The following is a 20,887-nucleotide window of genomic DNA, read 5'->3' as shown; positions in this document are numbered from 1 at the left end:
AGAGACGAGATTAAAAGAAAATACCACGTAAACTTTTATGAAGACAGTTAGTTCCCCTCAGAAACACATTCATATAAACCCCCAAATCAATATTGAGGATTTTCTTCCAATAGTTTGTGCATCATGAACAGTGAGTGATCTGAATTATACAGTATTTTTCTCTGTGCGTCCGTCTTCAGCGTCTCTGGCCTGTGTTAACGGGCGTTTACAGACTTCCTATTTTCACATAAATTACATTTTGGAAAATAATTGCATTGCAACGCAGTTTGTGCAAGTCCAGAACAGAGACGAGTTGCAATAAGACAAAAAACGGCAGGTTGCCGATCGTGTAAGTTTCAGGGGCAGCTCCTTAAGTTCAGCCATCCTACACACACGTGACTGACCGCTCGCTCGCACCAACACGAGGAGCAGGGTCGTGTTACTCTCTACACTGCCCTCAACCTGAGGCATTCCTACACTTTCAGTCTTTGAGGAGACATGAAAAACAGCACATACCGCAGGAACGGTATAACGGAAAATATTAGTGGTTTTGAAACAGTGAAATTTTCAAATCGCGGTATACCTTGAAACCGGTAATCGGCCCATGCCTACCTCCAAGCCATATACTGACACACCCCACGGAAGAGAGGGGTGGAGTGAGCAGTAGCTCATTATCATTTAAAGAGACATGCATCGAGACGAGTCGCTGTGAACAGAACTGTTTTGACAAGTTAAAAAGGGTGTTGTTTTACTCGACCATTGAGGAATTTTAACCAAAGTATGTTACAGACATTTCATGAAGAATCATACCAACTTGTGGAAAATGGGCAGCCGATGTCCCCTTTAAATAATTTTATTGCCAGTCACTGATTGTTTACAGTTTAATGGACTCCCATAATTTGCGTAGGAAAAAGGTGGATAGCGGCTAATGAGTCAGAAGTCTCCTACTTTCACAGGAAATATCTTTCTTGTTGAAAAATAAAGTGGTTCTGTGATCTCATAACCTACATTGCCCATGGTTTTCCATCCTCCTTTGTCTATCAGTCTTGTCAACCCCGCCCAAATGCATTCCCAGAGGTGCATCAGAAATCAAATCAAAATCAACCTGATATCGATGGGAATGTGATCTTGTTTTCGGGCAGTATGGTTAATATCTCTAACACACAGTGCTTAATAAAAAACATAAGCCTCTATCAGGTGTAAGCATGTGATTGATGCAGCGTTTCTGAGGTCTGCGTATTTGCCTCCCTGCTTGGAAGTCAAAACATGCCGGTATAATGTAGATTATTGCCTTCAAACTCTCTCTAGGCTTTGTATAATGGACACTGAGGGATTGTCGATCAGTAACCTGGTGGCAGGGGTTTCATGCACTCTGAACTACTGCAGTCTCAGTCCAGGAAAAGATTTTAAGTGAGTGTTTCCCTCTGTCCAACAGTTTTAAGGGATTGAAAACAGAGGAGGGACCATCACTATGTGAGAGGTTGATTGAGCACCTTTGGACTCTATTCCTATTTTCCTTCATTTTTTCTGCACATGTTGGTGGACAGACAGATGTGTGTGTAGGGAAGAGATCAAGAGAGGGACTTACAGAGGCTCTTTGACAGAGAAAGAGGGAGCCACATGGCTTTGAAATGGAATATGTGCACAGCAAACATCAGAGCCCCAGTGCTCTTTCCGAGAGGGAAAACCCGTTAAGGAGTATTCGATAAACAAATGGTGGTAAAGGGCCATGTAAAAATCAACTGTGTCACATGGAATGAAATATATTTATTTCTGCTTGAAGCCGGACTTTGGCACTGAAAAATGGAATGAACGCCCTTGCGCTTATGAAGGATTGATGTAAACTGAGCCAGAGCCATAGTTTATTCTGCATCTACATTTCATTACATGTGATCAAAGTGGCAGCTCTCTGATGTCAACATTTTAGAATCAGAAATGAACTTGTAATTACATTTCACAGTGGGTTTTATCTCTTATTTCTTTTTGTTGTAGAGAAGTGGGGTACTTCACGAAGCCTCTTTCATATTGCTTAAAAGACCCTCAAACCTAGTTCAGTTTAATTAACTGGCACGACTGTTTCTGTACAATTTTGCCAAAATTAAAATTTAAAAATCATAAACTATTTTGGGGAACATAAAGTTTGTAGGAAAGTTCTCTTTCACTTTCTGAAGTTTACAGCATCACCTTGGCCACTGTCTGTCTTCCCCCTACTTTGCTGTTTGGGGGAAAATAAAAAGGTCATTGGCCTTCTCTCATGGGGCTGTGAAAGAAAAAACTAATTTTTCATAGAACACAAAGCTGCCATTTGTGATAACAGTGCCCTCTTTTTCATGGCCAAGCTTAATGAATGCCAACTGTGCACATTGCCAGTGGAGCCTATTTTAAGAAATGAGCTATAAATAAAACTTAATTAGTCTGGCTGGTATAAATAGTCTTTTTTTAATCCACACATTTATATTTTTGGAGACGAAAGACCTATGTCACATGCACTGTGAGAATGGAGACATGTCTGTCTGTCTCTCTGTTTGTCGCCAGTTGAAAACTCTAGTGTGAATGTGCTGACATTGAGAAGTCAAATGACACCATACATATGAATGTTAACTTAAAGATGTTATGGTAACATACACATAACTATACGCTGGGTGCCAGAATATTAACATGAGGTAATGAATCCTAGATGCTTACTTATTCCCTGTCTATATTCGCCCTCAATCTGTCTTGATGTGGGAATGACATTCTGGTGGAGTGTGATCCATTTAATCTGTCATTCCCAATTGAAGCATCAGTCATTGTGTGTTTTCTGTGTGCATACCACAGAGAGCTCTGTTAGAACATGGAAAGTGTTTCAAGTTTTTGGACTTTATGCATTGTGCTAGTATGTTTTTGTGTTCAAAAACAGCTGGATGAGGCCCAACAGCAACAATTCACACTTCTGTGAATACGTGACAGTAAATATTTTTACATTATGGCAAAAATCCATTTCAAATAAATGTTTTTTTTTTTTTTTTTTTTTCAATCAAAGAATGCTGGAAAAAACTTTTCACTGTTTTCCACAATGATAGGAAACCAAATCAGCATATATTGGAATGATTTCTGAAGGATCATGTGACACTGAAGACTGGAGGAAAGGCTGCTAAAAATTCAGCTTTGCATCATAGGAATAAATTACATTTTATATATTGTAATTTATACATATATTAAAATAGAAAAGTTATTTTAAATTCTAATATTATTTCACAGTATTACTGTTTTTACTGTATTATTGATCAAATAAATGCAGCCTTGGTGAGCATAATATAACTTTTGAACAGTAGTATATGCAAATCATTTGAATTTAGTCAAATTAATTTGCATATCATGTAATTAATTTGATTAAAATTCTAAATTGACTGACAGCCTATACAGTATATTCAGCTTTTTATCTTTGCTTATCTTACAGAGGTCAGTCTACTTGCAAAACATATCACATATCACATATCACATATCACTTATAGAGTGCTACTTACCTGCTGTAGATAGCTTTCCTACACTGTGTTGATTTGACTTAGTTGTTAGGCTGTAAATCTCAGACTTACATTTAAATAGATTCAGGTGGGCTAGTTTTTACTGTCAACCTCTTGGTTGGACTCAGCATCTCTGCTAAAATAGGTGATGAAATGAGAATTTATCTCTTTGTATCTCTTCAGAGAGTGTGGGTGTGTTGGTCGGTTAACTTTAGTAGTCCTTTGAGACGTTTCTTGTTCTTTAGTCTGACAAACACTTTAAAGAAGCTGGCTTGAGGGGCTCTGATCTGTGAATGTTCCCTCGCTGTCTCCTGGGGAGGGTCCCAGCTCCATTGTGGCCGAATAAACCCGCTGTGGCACATCTTATAACACTGGACTAATTGAAAAGGAGCAGCAAACCCCATAAAGTCCTTCTTATGGCTCTCGGGACAGTTTGAGAGTGGCCTCCTAAACAAGAGTGGGAATGGAAATATTTGGGCAGGGAGTGAGGTTTTGCTCTTGAAAGCACACCTCTGTCTCCTGGTAAAATCACAGCAATCTCTTGTGACCCTTGAAAATTGCCCCTGAACCGGGATAAACCTTGACCCAATTTGAAAAGCTGCATCGTCTCAGGAAGATGAAGAAAATGTTGATGTGAACTTTGACCTTTCTGTGTTGATATTGGACAACTGCCAGTTTGCAGTTTCTCAGGCACTAGGGCCGTGTACATGCGTGTGTATTTGTGAGGGAGTGTGTAAGCTTGTATGTGTGGGTGTGTGTCAGGGGATTGCGTGGGTATATATTTTACAGCTCCAAGGCAGTTTTTGGACCGGGATTGTGTGGGACAGTCTCCCTGTGTGTTTTTGTAGGAGTTACCCAAATGTAGAGTTGTAGATGTTAACCAAATGGAGCACTGTAGAAAAACAATAATCACAGGGCCACAAGCTTTTAAGCTGAGAGATAAATCACCAAACAAGTGAAAAAAAAAAGGCTTTTGTAGCTAAAATGTGATGCTATGTGTCAGAAAACCTCTGAATTGATCCGGACTCGCAGACGAGATGGAGATTTTTTGACAAAGAGCATGGCAGCTTCCAGACTCTGCGCTTTTGACCTAATCCCCATTCCTTTTTGCTGTAAAGGTCTTGTCAAACATGATTGCCACTGATATGGTTGTTTTGTTAGAGTGAAAATGGTGTACTGTCTTTGACTCAGCGTTTAGGGTTTGTTTTCTTGCCTACATAAAGCTTTTAAGCCTAGCAGTGGTCGAGAGTGGAGCTGAGCCAGTGAGGCTGGATCTGTCAGCTGTCTGTGAGTCGTAAAAATGATTGACGCTCCAGAGAATCATTCCTCAAAGTAGGGATAATCCCAGAGTCCTCACTACATTTAATTAAGTGTCCTTTATCTTTTTCCACATTTCTCTCTTTTCCCTGTTTGACTGTGTTTTTTCTTTCTTTTTTATTGTGGGAACAGAAGAGCAAACTTCCTAGAAAGTATTTTACCATTTGCTTGCCATTTAATTTAGGCTTGACATCTAAGCAGCTCAGTTCTACTTGTCCTAAATAGCCATTGTTCCGAAAGGAATAGTTCAAAAATGAAAATTCTGTCATTTTGCTTTTTCCTAACCCATATGAGTTTTTTTCTGTGGAACACAGAAGGAGAACTTTTGAATAATGTACTGGTTGCTCTTTTCCATGCAGTTAAAATGAATGGAGACTGGAACTTTTAAGCTTCACAAAAGTGTTCAAAATGACTCTTGCACTATATTCCACTTAGAAGTCTGAACAAGCTCCTGCAAGATTCTGTCCCACTTTCACTTGCTCCGACTAAAAAAAAATTATATTTCTTCCCACTCTCGCCTGTAACTTTTACATTTTGTCCCGTCCCCGCTTGTGAAATCCCACAGGTAGAGATCTATGCAATTTTATCAGTCTGTTTCATTATGATTCTGTCTAACTCCAATGCCATAGGCTATTTTTTTTCCAGTTTCCATACACCTACATGACACATCTGACCTCACCTTGTTGCATTTGTCGCAGTAGGCAACATTCTGTACCTTAAAACAAAATAAGCCTGCATAACTTTTATTTTATTTTTAGATTTAGATTTAGCAGGAGTGCCATGAGTCATTTCTTTTTCCCACTTTTTTCCAAACACACATCAATATCTTCCTTCTTGCACCAGCACTTAGCAATTCAAAACTTGTCCTGTGCCACACTCAGTAGTGTCAGATCTTACAGGTTTTCAGCAGCCCATTAATTGCTTTTTCATGAAATGGATCAAAATTTGATTTGTTATTTAAAAAGTAGAAGTCACTTTATCCATTTTTAGCCGTTAACAGCTCATTGAAAGCTCATTGGAGGTGAAGATTATTTGAGAATAACAACCAGATTTTCAGTCTGTTGGTTACAGAACGCTTTTGTATGGCTTCAGAAGACTTGGAATATAGTGCACAGGTCATATGGACAACTTTTGTAACACTTGGTGTGATGATGCATTTGCATGCTTCTTGAAGCTTGAATGCTTCAGTCCCCGTTCATTGCAATTGCATTGAAAATAACAACCAGAGCTTCAGAATTTCTGCATTTGTGTTTCACAGAAGAAAGATGACATGAATTTGAATAAATAAGAACAGATTTAAAAATATTGGAGCTCTATTCCTTTAAAGATCTAATACCTTTCTGATAGCTGTGATTGTGTCACGTCACACAGCAGTTTTGCTTTTTAGTGGAAACAGGCATCGTTCCTAAATAGGCCATTGTGTTAACCACTATTTTATTAGCATCCCATGCATGTGGCTTATTTCTTCTTGTAGTTTATAGTTTAATTTTAAAATTACAATGTTCATGTTTTATACTTGTTCACTTGTTTGTTTACATCCCATGCTGTTGAAGGTGATTGTAAATTCCAAGCCCAATTGATGCAATATTGCGCATGTGAACATGTGTTTGTGTTTGTATTTTGCATGTGGACACTGCCTGCATCCCGTTTTTACCTCCCAGTAGGTCTTCTCCTCAGCAGCTGTGACTGTGGTCAAACAGTGCTCCATGGTGATGGTTGTTGGTTTGTGCCTGGGGGCTGCAGTGGGGTCTCTGAGCTGGGTAGCTTCACAGCTCTCTGATTCTTGGCCAGCATTGTGTAATCACTCACAGTGGCGCAGCAAAAACAGCTTTCACAATCAGCTGGATGTCTCTCAGCAGGCCAGCACTCCAGTAGGGACAGAGAGAAGGGCATATTAGTAGAAAGAGGACAGCAAGACACAAGGGACGGGAGTGTTGTGTTTATATGTTTAAGTTTGTATGAATGTTTGTGTAGGCATTAGTGAATTTGCACATGTGTGAGATAGAACTGAAGTTAGCATGAATAAGTATGGAGGAGTTTGTTTAGGTGTGTGCGTGTGAGCATGTATATATATGTAGAGGAACTGTACGTCCACTCCAGCTGTGTTTGGGAATCTGACAGATTATTCACTACATTAATTCCCTTTATTAAGGCTCTGGGTTCAGGCCAGTGAGAAGCATTCACAGCATATGGCTGACTCAGTCTGTCCTCTGTTTATGGGTGATACTGGGAGCAAGAGATTTTTTCCCCACTGCTTTTGTGCTTGTGAATTTGCGCACACATGGTAATTTATGTACATTTATGTATATTAGGGCTGTCAATAGATTACAATTTTAAATCAGATTAATCACACCCTTTTTCTGTGATTAATCGCGATTAATTACACACTTCATGAAATTAAGCATACACCATTTATCATGTTTAACACGTTAATTTTGTCATTTGCTATATCCATCAAAGTAAACCAAAAGATTGAAGTGTGATTCTCACAAATCTGTATTTTCTGCAAGCTTTTTTCAAGATAAATTTAGAAGTCTTTCCAAAAAAGGACACTTGGAGACTCCAAAAGTATGCCAAAGCACCAAATCATATAAGGAGTCCATAAAATGTATAAATTTATGCCCACTGAAGCACACATGAAAGAAAAAAATACTGAAAAAATTCAGAATTTAATAGTATGTGAACAGTGCAACAGCAAAGAGCTTGTTTACATTTTAGACAAGTCAAGTTGCGATACCGAACAGGACCACATGGAGATGCCAACCACTTTGAGCTGACTGCATATATCTACTACAGTACACAGATCCATTCAGAATTACTAAACACAGGAACATACACATGACAAATCAAAACATTATCCTGAATGTGTATGGAAACAACCTGAATGTACGTAAATGTCTGTGCCTTTGCATAGATACAATGTGCGATCAGTGCGTCAAGAGCACTCATACACGCATCAGGTTGTTTGCACATGATGTCATTGCTGTGGTGCGAAATGCAGCTGGAGGGCAGGAAGTGATTTTTCTATACAGGAATCGCTAGCAGAAACTCTAAATGCCTATGGTTTTCGTTGTTTATGGATGCTCAAATTGGTCAAACTGAGAAACCACAAGGAGCTTTTATCGTGTACGAAAATTTGTTGTTCATAAGGGGGGAAAAGGCAAATTGACTGAAAAATGCAGGAAAAAGTGACTTGGAAACCTGCGGGAGGAGCCGAGTCGGATAATGCTCGTGTGTGCAAATGGTTAATATAGGATATAATAATATATTAAGATATAAGAAATATATAAATAGATACAGGGCTGCCATGCATTCAGCATGAGACAGTTAGAATTCACTCAATGCTAAACGCCACATGTAGACAAGATGTAATAAGATATTATGTATGCAGTTTAGAAAGCTTCATTGATTATAATGGAACATTGTGAGATTGCAATAAATTGAAGTGAGTAACAGCTTTTTAGTGATTATATGGAAGCGCAATTTGCTCACTTTCTAGGCTATAATCAGTTCAGAATTTGAATGAAAGTTTTGTTTTACATGCTGCTAACAGGATCACCGGCCACATACATACACTGTACATCTGCATGGAGACATGCAGCCTCATATAAATGCGGGATTCACTTTTGAAATAGCTTGTTTGCAATCCGGGTTAGTTCAGGTAAGCAATTGCTTAGCCTATCCACCGCCTCGATGGCAGGAAAGTATTTCAATTTAGTTGAAAAATCGCTCCTCTTCATAACATAAGGATCACATCCAACATATGTTCTGATTTTCTGTTTATACCTTTCTCTTGTAATAGTGTCTAAACCAGTACAGTACGGACTTTCCTCCATCTCATCCATTCTGCTTTTCACTTCCTGCCCTCCATCTGAATTTCGCCATCAGAATCACGTGATTGCAAACAAGCTATATAATGGACTCACGCTTGCTTACTGTACAACTCCTGTTCGCCACCGCAAGCGTCTTTACCTTGATTACAATCTTCATCTATCAAAGCTATACTAGCGAGACGCTGGTTATCCAGCCGAGAAACGTAGTTCGCGAATCACCTGGCCATACAGCGGTGGGATGTGCTGAAGTTCCGTTCAGTCTGTATTTCACTCAGTGCGACTCATGAGGGCTCGAGCTCTTCAGAGACAATCACAGAATATCACAGAGCTTGTGTTTTGAGGCGAATGAATAATTCACTGAAACACAATGCAAGTCTCTGTTCACTTTGCCACCTCTGATGTAATCAGCCTGGTTTTCTTTATATTAGCGCTGGTTTGAACTGATTGTTTGAATGCATTTGCTTACTGGATCATTGGACTGAAAACTTTCCCCGAGTTTAGCAGCTTAAAATGATCTGATCGCAAACCGAGAAGCGAAATCGGGTTAAAGCTGCATTCGGTAACTTTTTTTGGTTAAGAATGATCCAAAATCAATTATTGAGCTATAACCAATCAGTGTTCAAAACTATCTCCTTACCTTAGCCCGATTCACAACGGTAAGCTTGTAATAATGTTTTCTAATTTGAGAGGTTCGGGTCGTTTTCAGAGTTCGCCACCATTCGTCTTTGCGTCATTACGTTGCATCTGTATACATAAAGAAGGAGTCCTGGCTAGTAGGCTATATGGCATGTGTGGATCTTATTACAGCAGCTGGAATAATTAAACTTGTCATTTTAGAATGAGTTCTATGGAACATTAAATTGCTTTTTGAGGTTAAAAGAACAATTTCTTTCAATTAGACATTAGACTGTACAGAAATTGAAATCTACAGATAACGCTAATACATACTAAATACACGTAGTCACACAATGTTGATGTTATTAACATTAACAATTTGAGAACTAAGCATAACAGTAATATTAATTTGCATGGTTTGACGTGATCTGAGATAACTTTGCGATTGTTAGTTTTAATCACCATTGGTAGCGCAATTTATTGTAAAACCCTTTTTTTTCAGTTGGTCAGAACAAAACTGACAGACGTGTTACTTACTTGTTCAGATAACATTTTCCGGTGAAACTTCTTATTTTGGACATACTTCCAAAACGTAGTATCTGTAATTCCGAAGTACAGTGAATATCCACACTGGTGCGTTGACTGACAGCCCACACATACACCTCAAAACATTAGATTCATCCGCGCTGAGGAGCCGGGCCGATGCACAATACCATGTAAAGAAGATAATTCCACAAATAACTGCAATTGCAGGTTTCAAACAGAGATGGCGTCAAAGAGGCAGGTTTAAAGGGTAGAATAGAAATTGTGCTTCAGTAATTTTGTGTTAATTGCATTAAATTATTTTAACGCATTAAGGATTGTAAAATTAATCACATGCGTTAACGCGTTAATGTTGCCAGCCCAAATTTATATAAATATATGTGTATTTCTTTGTGTCTCATGTATGTGTATGTGTACAAAATAATCAGGTGTGATTTACCCTGTATCTGGTTCAGTATATGCTGTTTAAAGTATATGGTTGTTAGTTTTGTTTTCCTCATTAAAAAGTTAAATGCTAATAGGTAATAAAAAAATAAACAGTTGATAATTAAATAATTATAAATAATGAAACAATTATTACATTAATAAAATAAATAAATTCTGCATTCTTGCTATTTATACTATGTGGCATCCATGCCAAAGTGTTAGTTTAAAGTCCAAGACCATTGTCATGTCAGCCTGCAAAACATAACGCTTACTTGAATATGGCTACTGCTGTTTTATTTGTTTGAGTGATAGATACATGATAGATAAATGGGTGTCAGAGGTGAGCATGGTCTTTCAGCCCATAAGCACGAAAACCAGGGGTTGCTCATTTTGTGTGTTTGTCGGACCAGATCACCTATTTTTCTAGAGACTGAGTGCAGCTTTAAAAATGAAACTTCTTTAATCATTTATTCACCCTTACATCATTCCAAATCTCTGGCCTTTCTTTGTTCTGTGGAACACAGCAGTGTCCTCCCAGAAAAGTCATACAGGTTTGAAACGACATGAGGGTGGGTAAATGATGAAAGGATTTTCATCAGAAATTTAAAGGGATAGTTCACCCAAAAATAAAAATTCGGTCATCATTTACTTACCCTTATGTCATTCCAAATCTCTTGGACTTATTTTATGTATTTTATTTTATGTTCAACAGAAGAAAGTCATACAGGTTTGGAGCGACATGAGGTTAAGTAGATGACAATAGAACGTCCATTTTCAAATAAAATGTGAAAACTTCATTGCTTGTAAATGCTTTATCCTCTAATTAAAGGAAGGCCATCTCTGACAAACTGACAATCCGGACTAACAGGAAGATTTGCTCAGCACTGTGCTTATGAATTTCTAATTGTTGCATTGGTTTATAGAAATGCCAGTAAAAATCCTCCTAATATAAATTGAAAATGTTAATGTTTTGATTTTAATTAAGAGTAGCTGACAGAGTCCATTTCAGTGAATATTCTGTGCAGAGTTGGAACCCCAGGAAGCTTGACGGAAAATGAACATGATTCTAAATATGTTTTCTCTCATATTAGAGGATCAATCCACTCTTATGACCACATGGAGGGAGAAGCCGAATACTCTTGGCCCTTGTGCAAAGAGCTTTCAGTGGCCTTGAAAATGTTCTCTTGTTGGCAGATGAATCAAAGTGCTGCCGTTCCTTGATGTATTGTGAAATATTTATCAAACGAGACAATACAAGGAGTGGCACAAATCATAAATATTAAGTAATATAAAAATTGCTAACTCAAAACACATTTTAGAGAGAGGGCAGCACGGGGCCTCTCTCTTTCCATAAAAAGACACTGAATCCGGGGAATAGATACATTAAAAAACAGTGGAAATATAAACCATGCATCCGGTCTTTTTGCAATATGTTGATCGTTATTGTAAAATGTCAGTAGGTGACCTTAAATGAAAGGCAAGCATTTGGGATGAGGCCCCTCCTGCATTAGTGGTCCTCAGAGGCCATTCTGAATGCCTGTTCTGCTGAGGACTGTAAGAAGTACAGATACAATGTGTGGTCAGTGGATAAAGTAGGATGATGTGGTGTGTAAGCCTTGGTCACACTTCTCTCTGACACAGATGTCATTCTTAAACAATGAGTGTAAATGGAAGTGAGGAGTTTTAAACCCCTTCTTCTGATACTGTTCTTAAAGAAACAGTGTGTAATTGTTCAAAGTTACAAGAATAGTACATGTAAAAACATCTAAAAATGATATTCCAAGTCTTCTGAAGGCATACGATAGCTTTGTTTGAGAAAACCTAAACTCTACTAAACTGATAGCTCTCAAATCAAATATAGTGCCCACAACGCTGGTTAGAACTCAGTTACATCAAACATCATTGTTTCTCTCGTGTTGTGTCACCAAACAAAAGACTTATGTGTGATGGCACCATTTTATTTGAGAGCTACAGTACAGGATACAGTACAGCTACAGGATGATTATAGGAAGTCTGCAATCCTGTATGATTACAAGAAGTTTATATGTCAGGCTTTACAAAGGTTTTTTATAGATGTTGTATCAAATCTATATCACATCTGCAATCATGTTGATATTCAGGAAAAACAGCTCTCTTGCTCATGTGATATTGGTTAACTGTATAATATGATGCAAATATAAAAGACAAAAACTCATACAGGGGCATAATTTGCCCCCTTATTTAGAATTTTGGGGGCATTATAACTGCATTCTAAGAGGCTACAACACAGTGAATTTGTGGAATCTCAGTGCGTGTTTTTGTTTGGTTTTTGCAAAGTGAAGAATGGTCATCCTGTGTTATGTGCTACAGTCACCTAGAATCATACACCCTCGTGAATGCTTGCCCTTGTTTGGTATAAAGGGAAGATCTTAACCAGAATTGAAAAATCACTTTTGTAAGTACATTGTATAAAGCTTTAATCTGGACAAAAGCATGTGGCTAACACCCGTGGTTGAAATTCATCACTTATACATACTCTGCAAAGGCTGAGTGGCCTCTAGACACGTGTGACAGCATTCTCCCCATTGATCAGAGCCAAGCCTGTGGCGGCAGATTGGCTGCAACATGAGAGAGGGACCGGCTCTTGAATTTAATGCCATCATAATGCTGGGTTTGTTTAGTGCCGCTAGTAAGAAGGATCCAATCTCGACACATGTCATTGCATCATCCATCAGCCCTGCTTCAAAACCCTCCTGTCTTTTTGATGCTGCTGGTAAAGTTTCCTTCAGTAGCAAATCTGAGATCATTTTTAACATGGTTACTGTTAAGATTTGAATTGGAGAAGTTGGTTCTGGACAGTAATTAGAGGCAGGTTGATTCCATTCTCTCAAAGTTCCTGGGGAAATTATATGTTTGGTAAAAAGCTATATATATTGGCTATTACTTATACATAGGGGAGTCCATGATATTGGCTGTCCATCAGGATACCAAATCCACCAAATCAATCAATTTCATAACCATGTGCCTTAACTGTTTTAAAATCATTTTAAACCTCTTAAATCAATTTTTAAATAATTTTCAAAGTTTTTAAATTCCTTGTTTTATTGTTGTGATTTTTTTATTATTATTATTTTCTTTTCTTTTATGTAAAGCACTTTGAATTACCATTGTGTATGAAATGTGCTATATAAATAAACTTGCCTTGCCTTGCCTTGCCTAATTTGAAAATATAACTGGGATCCTATATAAATTCCAAAATTTCTGAGCTTAAACAACCATAATGATTTTGCATAATCGTATAATCGTATATCCTAATCGTATGGAGGCCTGTCTCTGCCTGAATAAAAAGGTATGACTCTATATCTGAAAGTCACCTCTATATCTATCAAGGTGACTTTTAATTCTAACTTTGTTTCTCAGTTGCAAGCTAGTGTCAGAACTTTTATATTTTATAATATGACCATATCTCACAAACATCACTTTATATTTTGCAGTTGTGACTTTGTTTTTTATAATTGTGACTGTGTTTCACAATGTAAATTCACTGTATATCTCACAATTACAACTTTTTTCACAAAATTGGACAATATGCAATGTGAATATATCTCGGAGGTGTGATTTTTGATTTGTGTAATTGTGACTGTCTCACAGTCTTACAATATGAAAGTCACAATGTGACTTTAAATCTTGCAACTGTCTTTGTCATAATTATGGCTGTTATATCTTACAATGTGACATGATTTCTCACAGTCATGATTTTGTTTCTGGCAATTTTGTCTTGTTTCTTGTATTTGAGACATTGTGTCACAGTGTGACACTGTGTTGCAATGGAAATATCTCACGTTGCTTTATGTCTCACAAACAACTTTGTTATTTTTATTTATTTATTTATTTTTATGGAGGCAAATGTCTTTTATGGATGTGGGTCAAAGACGAAAAGGGTGTTTCAAGCATCAAAACAATAAAAGTACAATACAGCTTTAAGTTTTGTTTTTTCCCCATACATTAGAATGTGTCCTGTTTAAGTTTATATTTTTCTGAACAAAAAATAATTATTATCATGCATTTTTTATTATGTTTGACAGAAGACACACACTAAAATGTCATTCAATGTAACAATATTTATATACCAAAAAATCTTGTTAGGCATATTTAAAACATGAATCATTTGATGACATATTAAAAGACTCTATTTAAGCATCACAGTGCAGCCCTGAAATATAAATTAACTTTAATTTTTTAATCTTTATACTTTGCTAATGTCCTTTAAACCACTATGTTTTCCAATTTGCCTGCAAGAAGTTTTTGTAAGGAAGTGAAAATCATTAAAAATATATTAAAACTTAGTATGATCATATATTCTTATTTGTATTTTAATAAGTACAGGTCAGAATAAGTATATTGTTTCATTTTTACATAAATATATGTGTTACACTGAATGACCATGGTTTGTTACTCTGAATGACGATTTGCCAAAAAGAGAGATAACATTGCCATTGTTCCCATAACTGAAATATTTTTAGTATTAATCTGTGTCATTAAATTAGTTTTAATAATAATCCTGAGTAAATGACTGCAGAAACAGATGTTGAAATATAATAAGCATTTTCCTGATGCTCCCCTGCCATGCTTGCTTAGCTTGTCACTTTGTTTCTGACTTGCTCGGCCTCAAAAATTCCTGCTTGCAGCCACATTTATTAATACTTTCTGTTTGCAAACATAAATGACATTATCAGGATGAGTATTTGGGGTGGGCCTCAGTGATCTCTCTTGAACTACTGGCATACTGTAGTGAGGGGGTCTCTCTGCCCAGAATTATTGGCAAGATATTATTCCAACAATTAAAATCCTCAATACCCTTCTCTTTTCCTGGCTAAAGGCACGTTCACACCAAGTACGGTAAGGATAAAGATTAAAAAAAAAAAAAAATCATAAAAGTGGAAAAAAAAAACTTCTGTATAAAAGAAAAGCAGATTCCACAGCACAACTAACGATAACTGCACAGAGAAACGATATTGTTGGAATCTCTTTTATATTGTTGGATATTGTTGGATTTTTATTTCCAGCTGATGAATGATAAAAGCATTGACAGCCAATTAGAATTCATTCAACTTTAAAGAGCTCAAGCATTTAAAGTGGCAGACAACAAATCTGCAGCACATGCTTAGAATGAACAGTGCTATTGTTCATCAGTGTGGAGGCTACCATAGTTACTGTTATTGTTATTTTATAGTTATTGTTCTTGGTGTGAACGGGCTTTAAGAGTGCCACCCAAGCTACTGGGTCCACACTTTTTTGGCTTTTTACAGTGTCCAGTGAATCCCTCTGTTCATGGGTGTCTATAATTAATCAATAATCAAATTAAACAATACCAAAATGCATTCAAATATTATTATTTATTAAGTTTAACACATATTTGTCAATGCTAAACATTCCTCATTTATCTGTAATATAAATAAGCTAAAACTGTTATTTATACAGTGATACTGTCATTCATTGTAATGAATGACACTGTGGTGTAACAGAGAATTTGCATTGAATGACAAAACCATTACCCTGAATGACAAAACTTCTACATCAGCTAATATTTCAGGCAATCAAATGGCCACCTATTTCAAACCGTGAACTTGACCAGTAAAGTTAATCGCAATTAATCACAACATCTACTTGTTTTTAAAAAAATCTAACATTAAAAGTGTTTTTTGGCATTTAACTGAATGACGTGTTTTTGTAACCTATGTTAACACACCATGAAAAGGTGAAATTATCAAGTATTTAAGAGCAATAAACTCACTTTTCTGCAGCACCACACGGTCTTCCAGGTGCCATTTAATAATATCACAGACTGCCGAATGACTATCAGTTTTTATATGATTTCAAAATAACTTGTTACACTGAATGATCTCAGTTAAACGGCATTTTCGGGACAAAAGTCCCCTGTCCATTTAAATACTTAAAAAAAAAACAATAAGACACAGTCCTTTTAATATAACACAGCCAATACTTACTTGAAAATGCCAAGACAACAAATATATTTTTTAACTTGGTATTTTATATGTTTATTTAAAGATGTATTGGTAAAATCAAAGTCCGGACCATTACGCTGAATGACAACTTTACACCTTGGAACATTATTTCCCCCATATTTTGACATTTTATTGTCACAAAAGTTATTTGAAATATGAAAGTAGACAATTTACTTGCATTTAAGATGCATTTAAAAGGACTTTCGTAAATGTAATTTGATGCGGACACCAAAATGGTGACGTCTCGTCTTTGACCCATGTACATACAGAGGTACGTACATACTAGAGGTGTGCTGTGCTGCTCCCCTGACCTCTATATGCTTTTAAGGCAGAAAAATATGGTTTTGTGTAAATGCCATTTATTTCATGACTTTGCATCAAACGCTTTTTGTGTTGTAGCAACAAATTGCCTCTAATTGTGCCAAAATAGTTGCAAAGATACATAATCAATAGGGTAGTGCAGCTGTTTCCAAAGGAGCCTTTAAACACAGCTGCTGCTGCACCCAACGTCCCCCCTCTCTCTTCTGACTCGTCCTCCACCCATGTTTTTCTTTTTCTGTTCCCTTTCAAAAGCTGTCACCTTAACAACAGGCCATATAATAAGTCCCTGTTCTCTTATGAGCCCTGAACCCCAAAACCGCCCAGAGCCGGGTGCTGGTTTGCCCCTCTTTGTAGTATATAGAATTAAAGCTCTCAGAATGACTGTTTGAAAATGTTTTAAGTTTTGCGACGCCCTTGGCTCCAGTTGGGAATGGGGGACTATTGTCGTAGAGGCTGCTGTTTAGCTTAGCAGCAGATGAGTGTTAGCCTGAGATTTCAGTATGACTTGTAGTATGACCTGCAGACCTGTGTATTTTTGTTTCATACTTCTTTGAGAAAGGGTGAAGGTGACCTTTTACTCTCTCTACCCCTCACTCTCTCTTTTTCTTGCTTTGTTTGAATCAGCTGAGGCAGCATGTTGTTGTGTTGAGAAGAAACATATGGTTTTTGTTAGCAGGGACTGGGTGTCTGGCACCATGAAATGCACTGGGGGTTAAAGGAAGATGGGGGGACATTGAGATTGAAGACCCCATAGGAAGACGGGAATCAAGGGAGAAACACTCTGCAATTGTGACAGACAACTTTCTCCTCTCTATACACACTATCTGTTTTTCAGTGTATACATTTAGGATAAATGTACTTGAGAAGCAAAACGGCGTGATATTAAGACTTCAGAGAGACTGGGGCAAGTTGTCACACTTTTTACTGCAGTGAGTATTTCTCAGAGTGGGTTTAAGTCATTTTCTGTAAAGGCACATAATTTAAAGTCTTGACTACAGAAAAAAGTATTTTGAACATTTCTGCTTGCTCAGGATAAAATATACAGTTCATTGAACATACACTGACCTTTAGCAGGGCAAGTTGTCACAATGAAATCTACCATTAAACAGCCTTTTATTGGCTTTACTGCAAAATGGAAAAAAAATAAAACATAACTCATGAAACAGCAAAAATGTGAAGCCAAATTATTATATATTATAATGTATAACATTTAAAACCACATAAGACACCTTGCCTCAGTCTAATACTTGTTAAAAATACTCTTGTCCTTAGACTACAGTTTAACCTTTTGTTTGAAATCTAACTTCTTGCCTGATTGAATGTGAATGTATATGAAGCTTGTGACTTACCTCTGTGACAACTAGCCACAGGTTCACCTATATTTTTAATTCGGTTTATTTTTCATACAACAATTTTTTTTCTTGTTTCATGCATACATCTAAAAGCATAAATCTAGTGTTGCCTATGCTTAAAACAAGAAAAGGAAATATTTGATTGGTGTGCACAAGCTAAACTTCATTCAAGAATACTTAGTCTTCAGATTTTTTAAAGCCATTTTTCATTGTAAATGTCACTAACTCATGCAAATACAAATTGTGAACAGCCATAAAGGGACTAAAAGGTGATAAAGCAGTGTAATGTGTGCATATGTCTTTGCAGCTGGAGCAGATGCTGTTGCAGCAGTCAGGAGATTCAGAACAGCAGAGTGTGCATGGTGCAGAGCAGGGTTGGCTAAGAGAGGAAGGACGATCTTATAGGCGGAAGCTCCAGGCTTTTCAGGAGAGCCAAAACAGACAGGCTCAGCTGGTGCAGAAACTACAGGCAAAGGTCCACTGTTAGATGTGGTCTCATTCAGCACATTTGATTTTGTCAAAGATGGGAAAGATTCTTTGAGGGGAAAAATTATTTTGTAATTCTGGGGAACTTACTTTTAGAATATATATATCAAAAAGAAACAATGAAGCTTTGGTATAGTTAGGATTGTGCTCCATCTTAAGTTGCAGAGTGAAGAGTGAAAGTATGTGTCTGTGTCCACAGTTGCTCCAGTATAAGAAGAGATGTGGAAATCTAGAGCAGCAGGTGCTGGAGAAAACCTCAGAGTCAGAGAAGCTGAGGCTCTCGGTACGTCTCAATGCAGAAATTCACAGCCTTTACTGGTTGAAGAACATATTACTCCTTCACACAAAAATTTCAGTGGAACTTTTTAATTTTAAGAAATATCTATCTGTTCCTGTGACTTTTGTTTGTTGTCAGGTGTTGCACTGTATTCTGGTGTTAGGTATAAACCTGCCTCTGTCCTTGTATTTACTGTAGCTCCAGTCACACCTAGACTCTTCAGCACACCGTCTCCAGCGCTTTGAGCAGGAACACAGTAAACTTGCACTGCTGGAGGATGAGCAGAAATGGTAAGAACAAGAGTGATATGCACTTCTGACAGCGAGAGGTGCAGAGAAATATGCCGGCGGGCAGACTAAGGTAAAATGAAGGAGAATGGGCAAATTGGCCAAGTAGTACGTCAAGACTTGCTATTTGGAACCAAAGGAGAATTGTACATTTTGGAAAATGAGAATGATAAACGTACTCGGTTACTTAACGTAACCTCGGTTCCCTGAGATACGGGAACGAGCACTGCGTCTTGCTAGACGCATATGGGAAAAAAGCCTTTTTTCTCCTGAACTGAAGCCTTCTTCATTCACGCAGTGAAACTGCACGGCCATTGGTTCGTGCAGTGTATTAAAAAATGAACCAATGGCTAGGCTGCGGAGCTGCACGAGCCTATGGCGACGAAGCCCGCCAAGCCTGAGCCTAAGTAACCGAGTGCGTTCCCTTTCGATACTACACTCGTACTGCGTCTTGCTAGACGCATATGGGAACACAGTACAATCACGCCGTGCTAATGTAGTGGAACGACTAAGATATCAAACTTCCATAAGCAACCATTGCCCATAGAGAAGTTAACAACAATCCAAGGCTAAGACGGGTTGAGCTTACTGAGGTCACACCCGGCCTGGTCAATCATTCCAAAGTACTCCTGTAACTTTGACACCCAAGGGTCGAGAGCTAACAGGTGAACTGATGCCAGAGAGCTTGAGCGTGATACGGTCAAGGGCTCTCCACCAGATCTGTTCACTCAGCGCATGTCACTTCAAGCGGAAAGGACTCTGACCTGCAAGGCCGGGACTTCCAGGTTATAAAACCTTGCAAATTCAGCGCCCTCAGCACCGTGGGCAGATCCCATGAAGGGACGAGGCAGATTCAGCCTCCTGGCACCCCTTAGAAAGCGGATGACCGCGCTGTGTCTGCCCACCGATTGGCCCTCGATAGGGGCATGAGAAGCCGCCATAGCCGTCACATAGACTTTGAGTGTGGATGGGGAGCGTCCCTTATCCAGCAGCTCTTGCAGAAATGACAATATCTCTGTCAAATCAGAAGTCTGAGGGTCTTTGCCGCGGTTTAGACACCAAGCGGAGAAAAAAGACCACTTCAAGGCGTAGAGGCGTCTCGTAGATGGGGCTCTAGCGTCCGATATTGTGTTTAAAACTTGCTCTGGGAGGCTGGAAGGCTCCCGTCGAGCGGCAAGAGGTGCAGGGCCCATAAGGTCCACCTCGGCCTTGCCGAAGATCTCCCAGATCCTCTGAACCGTCTGCGGATGGAGCGTCCACTCCCATGAGGGGACATTGCTCCTTGATAACATGTCCACTCCTTGGTTCAATTTGCCCCGGTATATGCGCTGCTCTCAGCGAGCGCGGGTTGAGCACATGGTGCCCTTTTAGGACTGGCAGAAAGAACTGACAGGCTCGACATACTGCTAGTATTTCCAGGCAGTTGGTGTGGAAGCCTTTTTGCGCTGAAGGGGCATATACAAAGCAGACCCAACTGTAGCGCTGGCAATGCCGCCGCCATGAGGCCCAGCATCCTCTGAAATGCTTTGAGAGGGCGAGTGGTACCAATCTAGAAGGAGGTCGCTAGCCTCCGTATGGCCAGAGCCTGTTCCGGCGTGACTACAGCTCTCATTTGGGCTGAGTCAAAAATTGTTCCCAGGAACGATATTCGCTGGCTGGGGAACAACGAGCTCTTGGCAAAATTGACCCTGAGTCCCAGGCACTCCAGGTGGCTGAGGAGGAGGGTCCTGTGTGATATTAATTCTGCCTCTGACTGGGCCAGAAGGAGCCAGTCGTCGATGTAGTTGAGAATGTGGATTCCCATCTGTCTCAGAGGGGAGAGAGTCACTTCCATGTACTTCGTAAAAGTGCTGGGGCCAGAAAGTATGCATCCAGCAAAAAGAACCAGTCTCTTGAGCGAATTTGCGCAAGGATCTGTTTCAGCGTAGTCATCCTGAAAGACC

At 38.6% G+C, this 20,887-nt stretch overlaps 1 protein-coding gene across 1 annotated transcript in view; it reads left to right on the top strand.

The window, feature by feature from the left end:
• Positions 1 to 20,887, top strand: part of LOC107752664 (rootletin-like) — a 51,847-nt gene that overhangs the window by 5,600 nt on the left and 25,360 nt on the right. Inside the window, exons 4-6 of the mRNA XM_016568697.1 lie at positions 18,202 to 18,369; positions 18,580 to 18,663; positions 18,856 to 18,947. Of these exons, the coding sequence (XP_016424183.1) occupies positions 18,202 to 18,369; positions 18,580 to 18,663; positions 18,856 to 18,947 (344 nt within the window). The remainder of the gene's footprint in view (positions 1 to 18,201; positions 18,370 to 18,579; positions 18,664 to 18,855; positions 18,948 to 20,887) is intronic.

Source organism: Sinocyclocheilus rhinocerous, unplaced genomic scaffold (assembly GCF_001515625.1).
Source record: "Sinocyclocheilus rhinocerous isolate Xijiao unplaced genomic scaffold, SAMN03320098_v1.1 scaffold1733, whole genome shotgun sequence".
Classification (NCBI taxonomy): domain Eukaryota; kingdom Metazoa; phylum Chordata; class Actinopteri; order Cypriniformes; family Cyprinidae; genus Sinocyclocheilus; species Sinocyclocheilus rhinocerous.
This window is presented reverse-complemented; position numbering and strand designations above follow the sequence as displayed.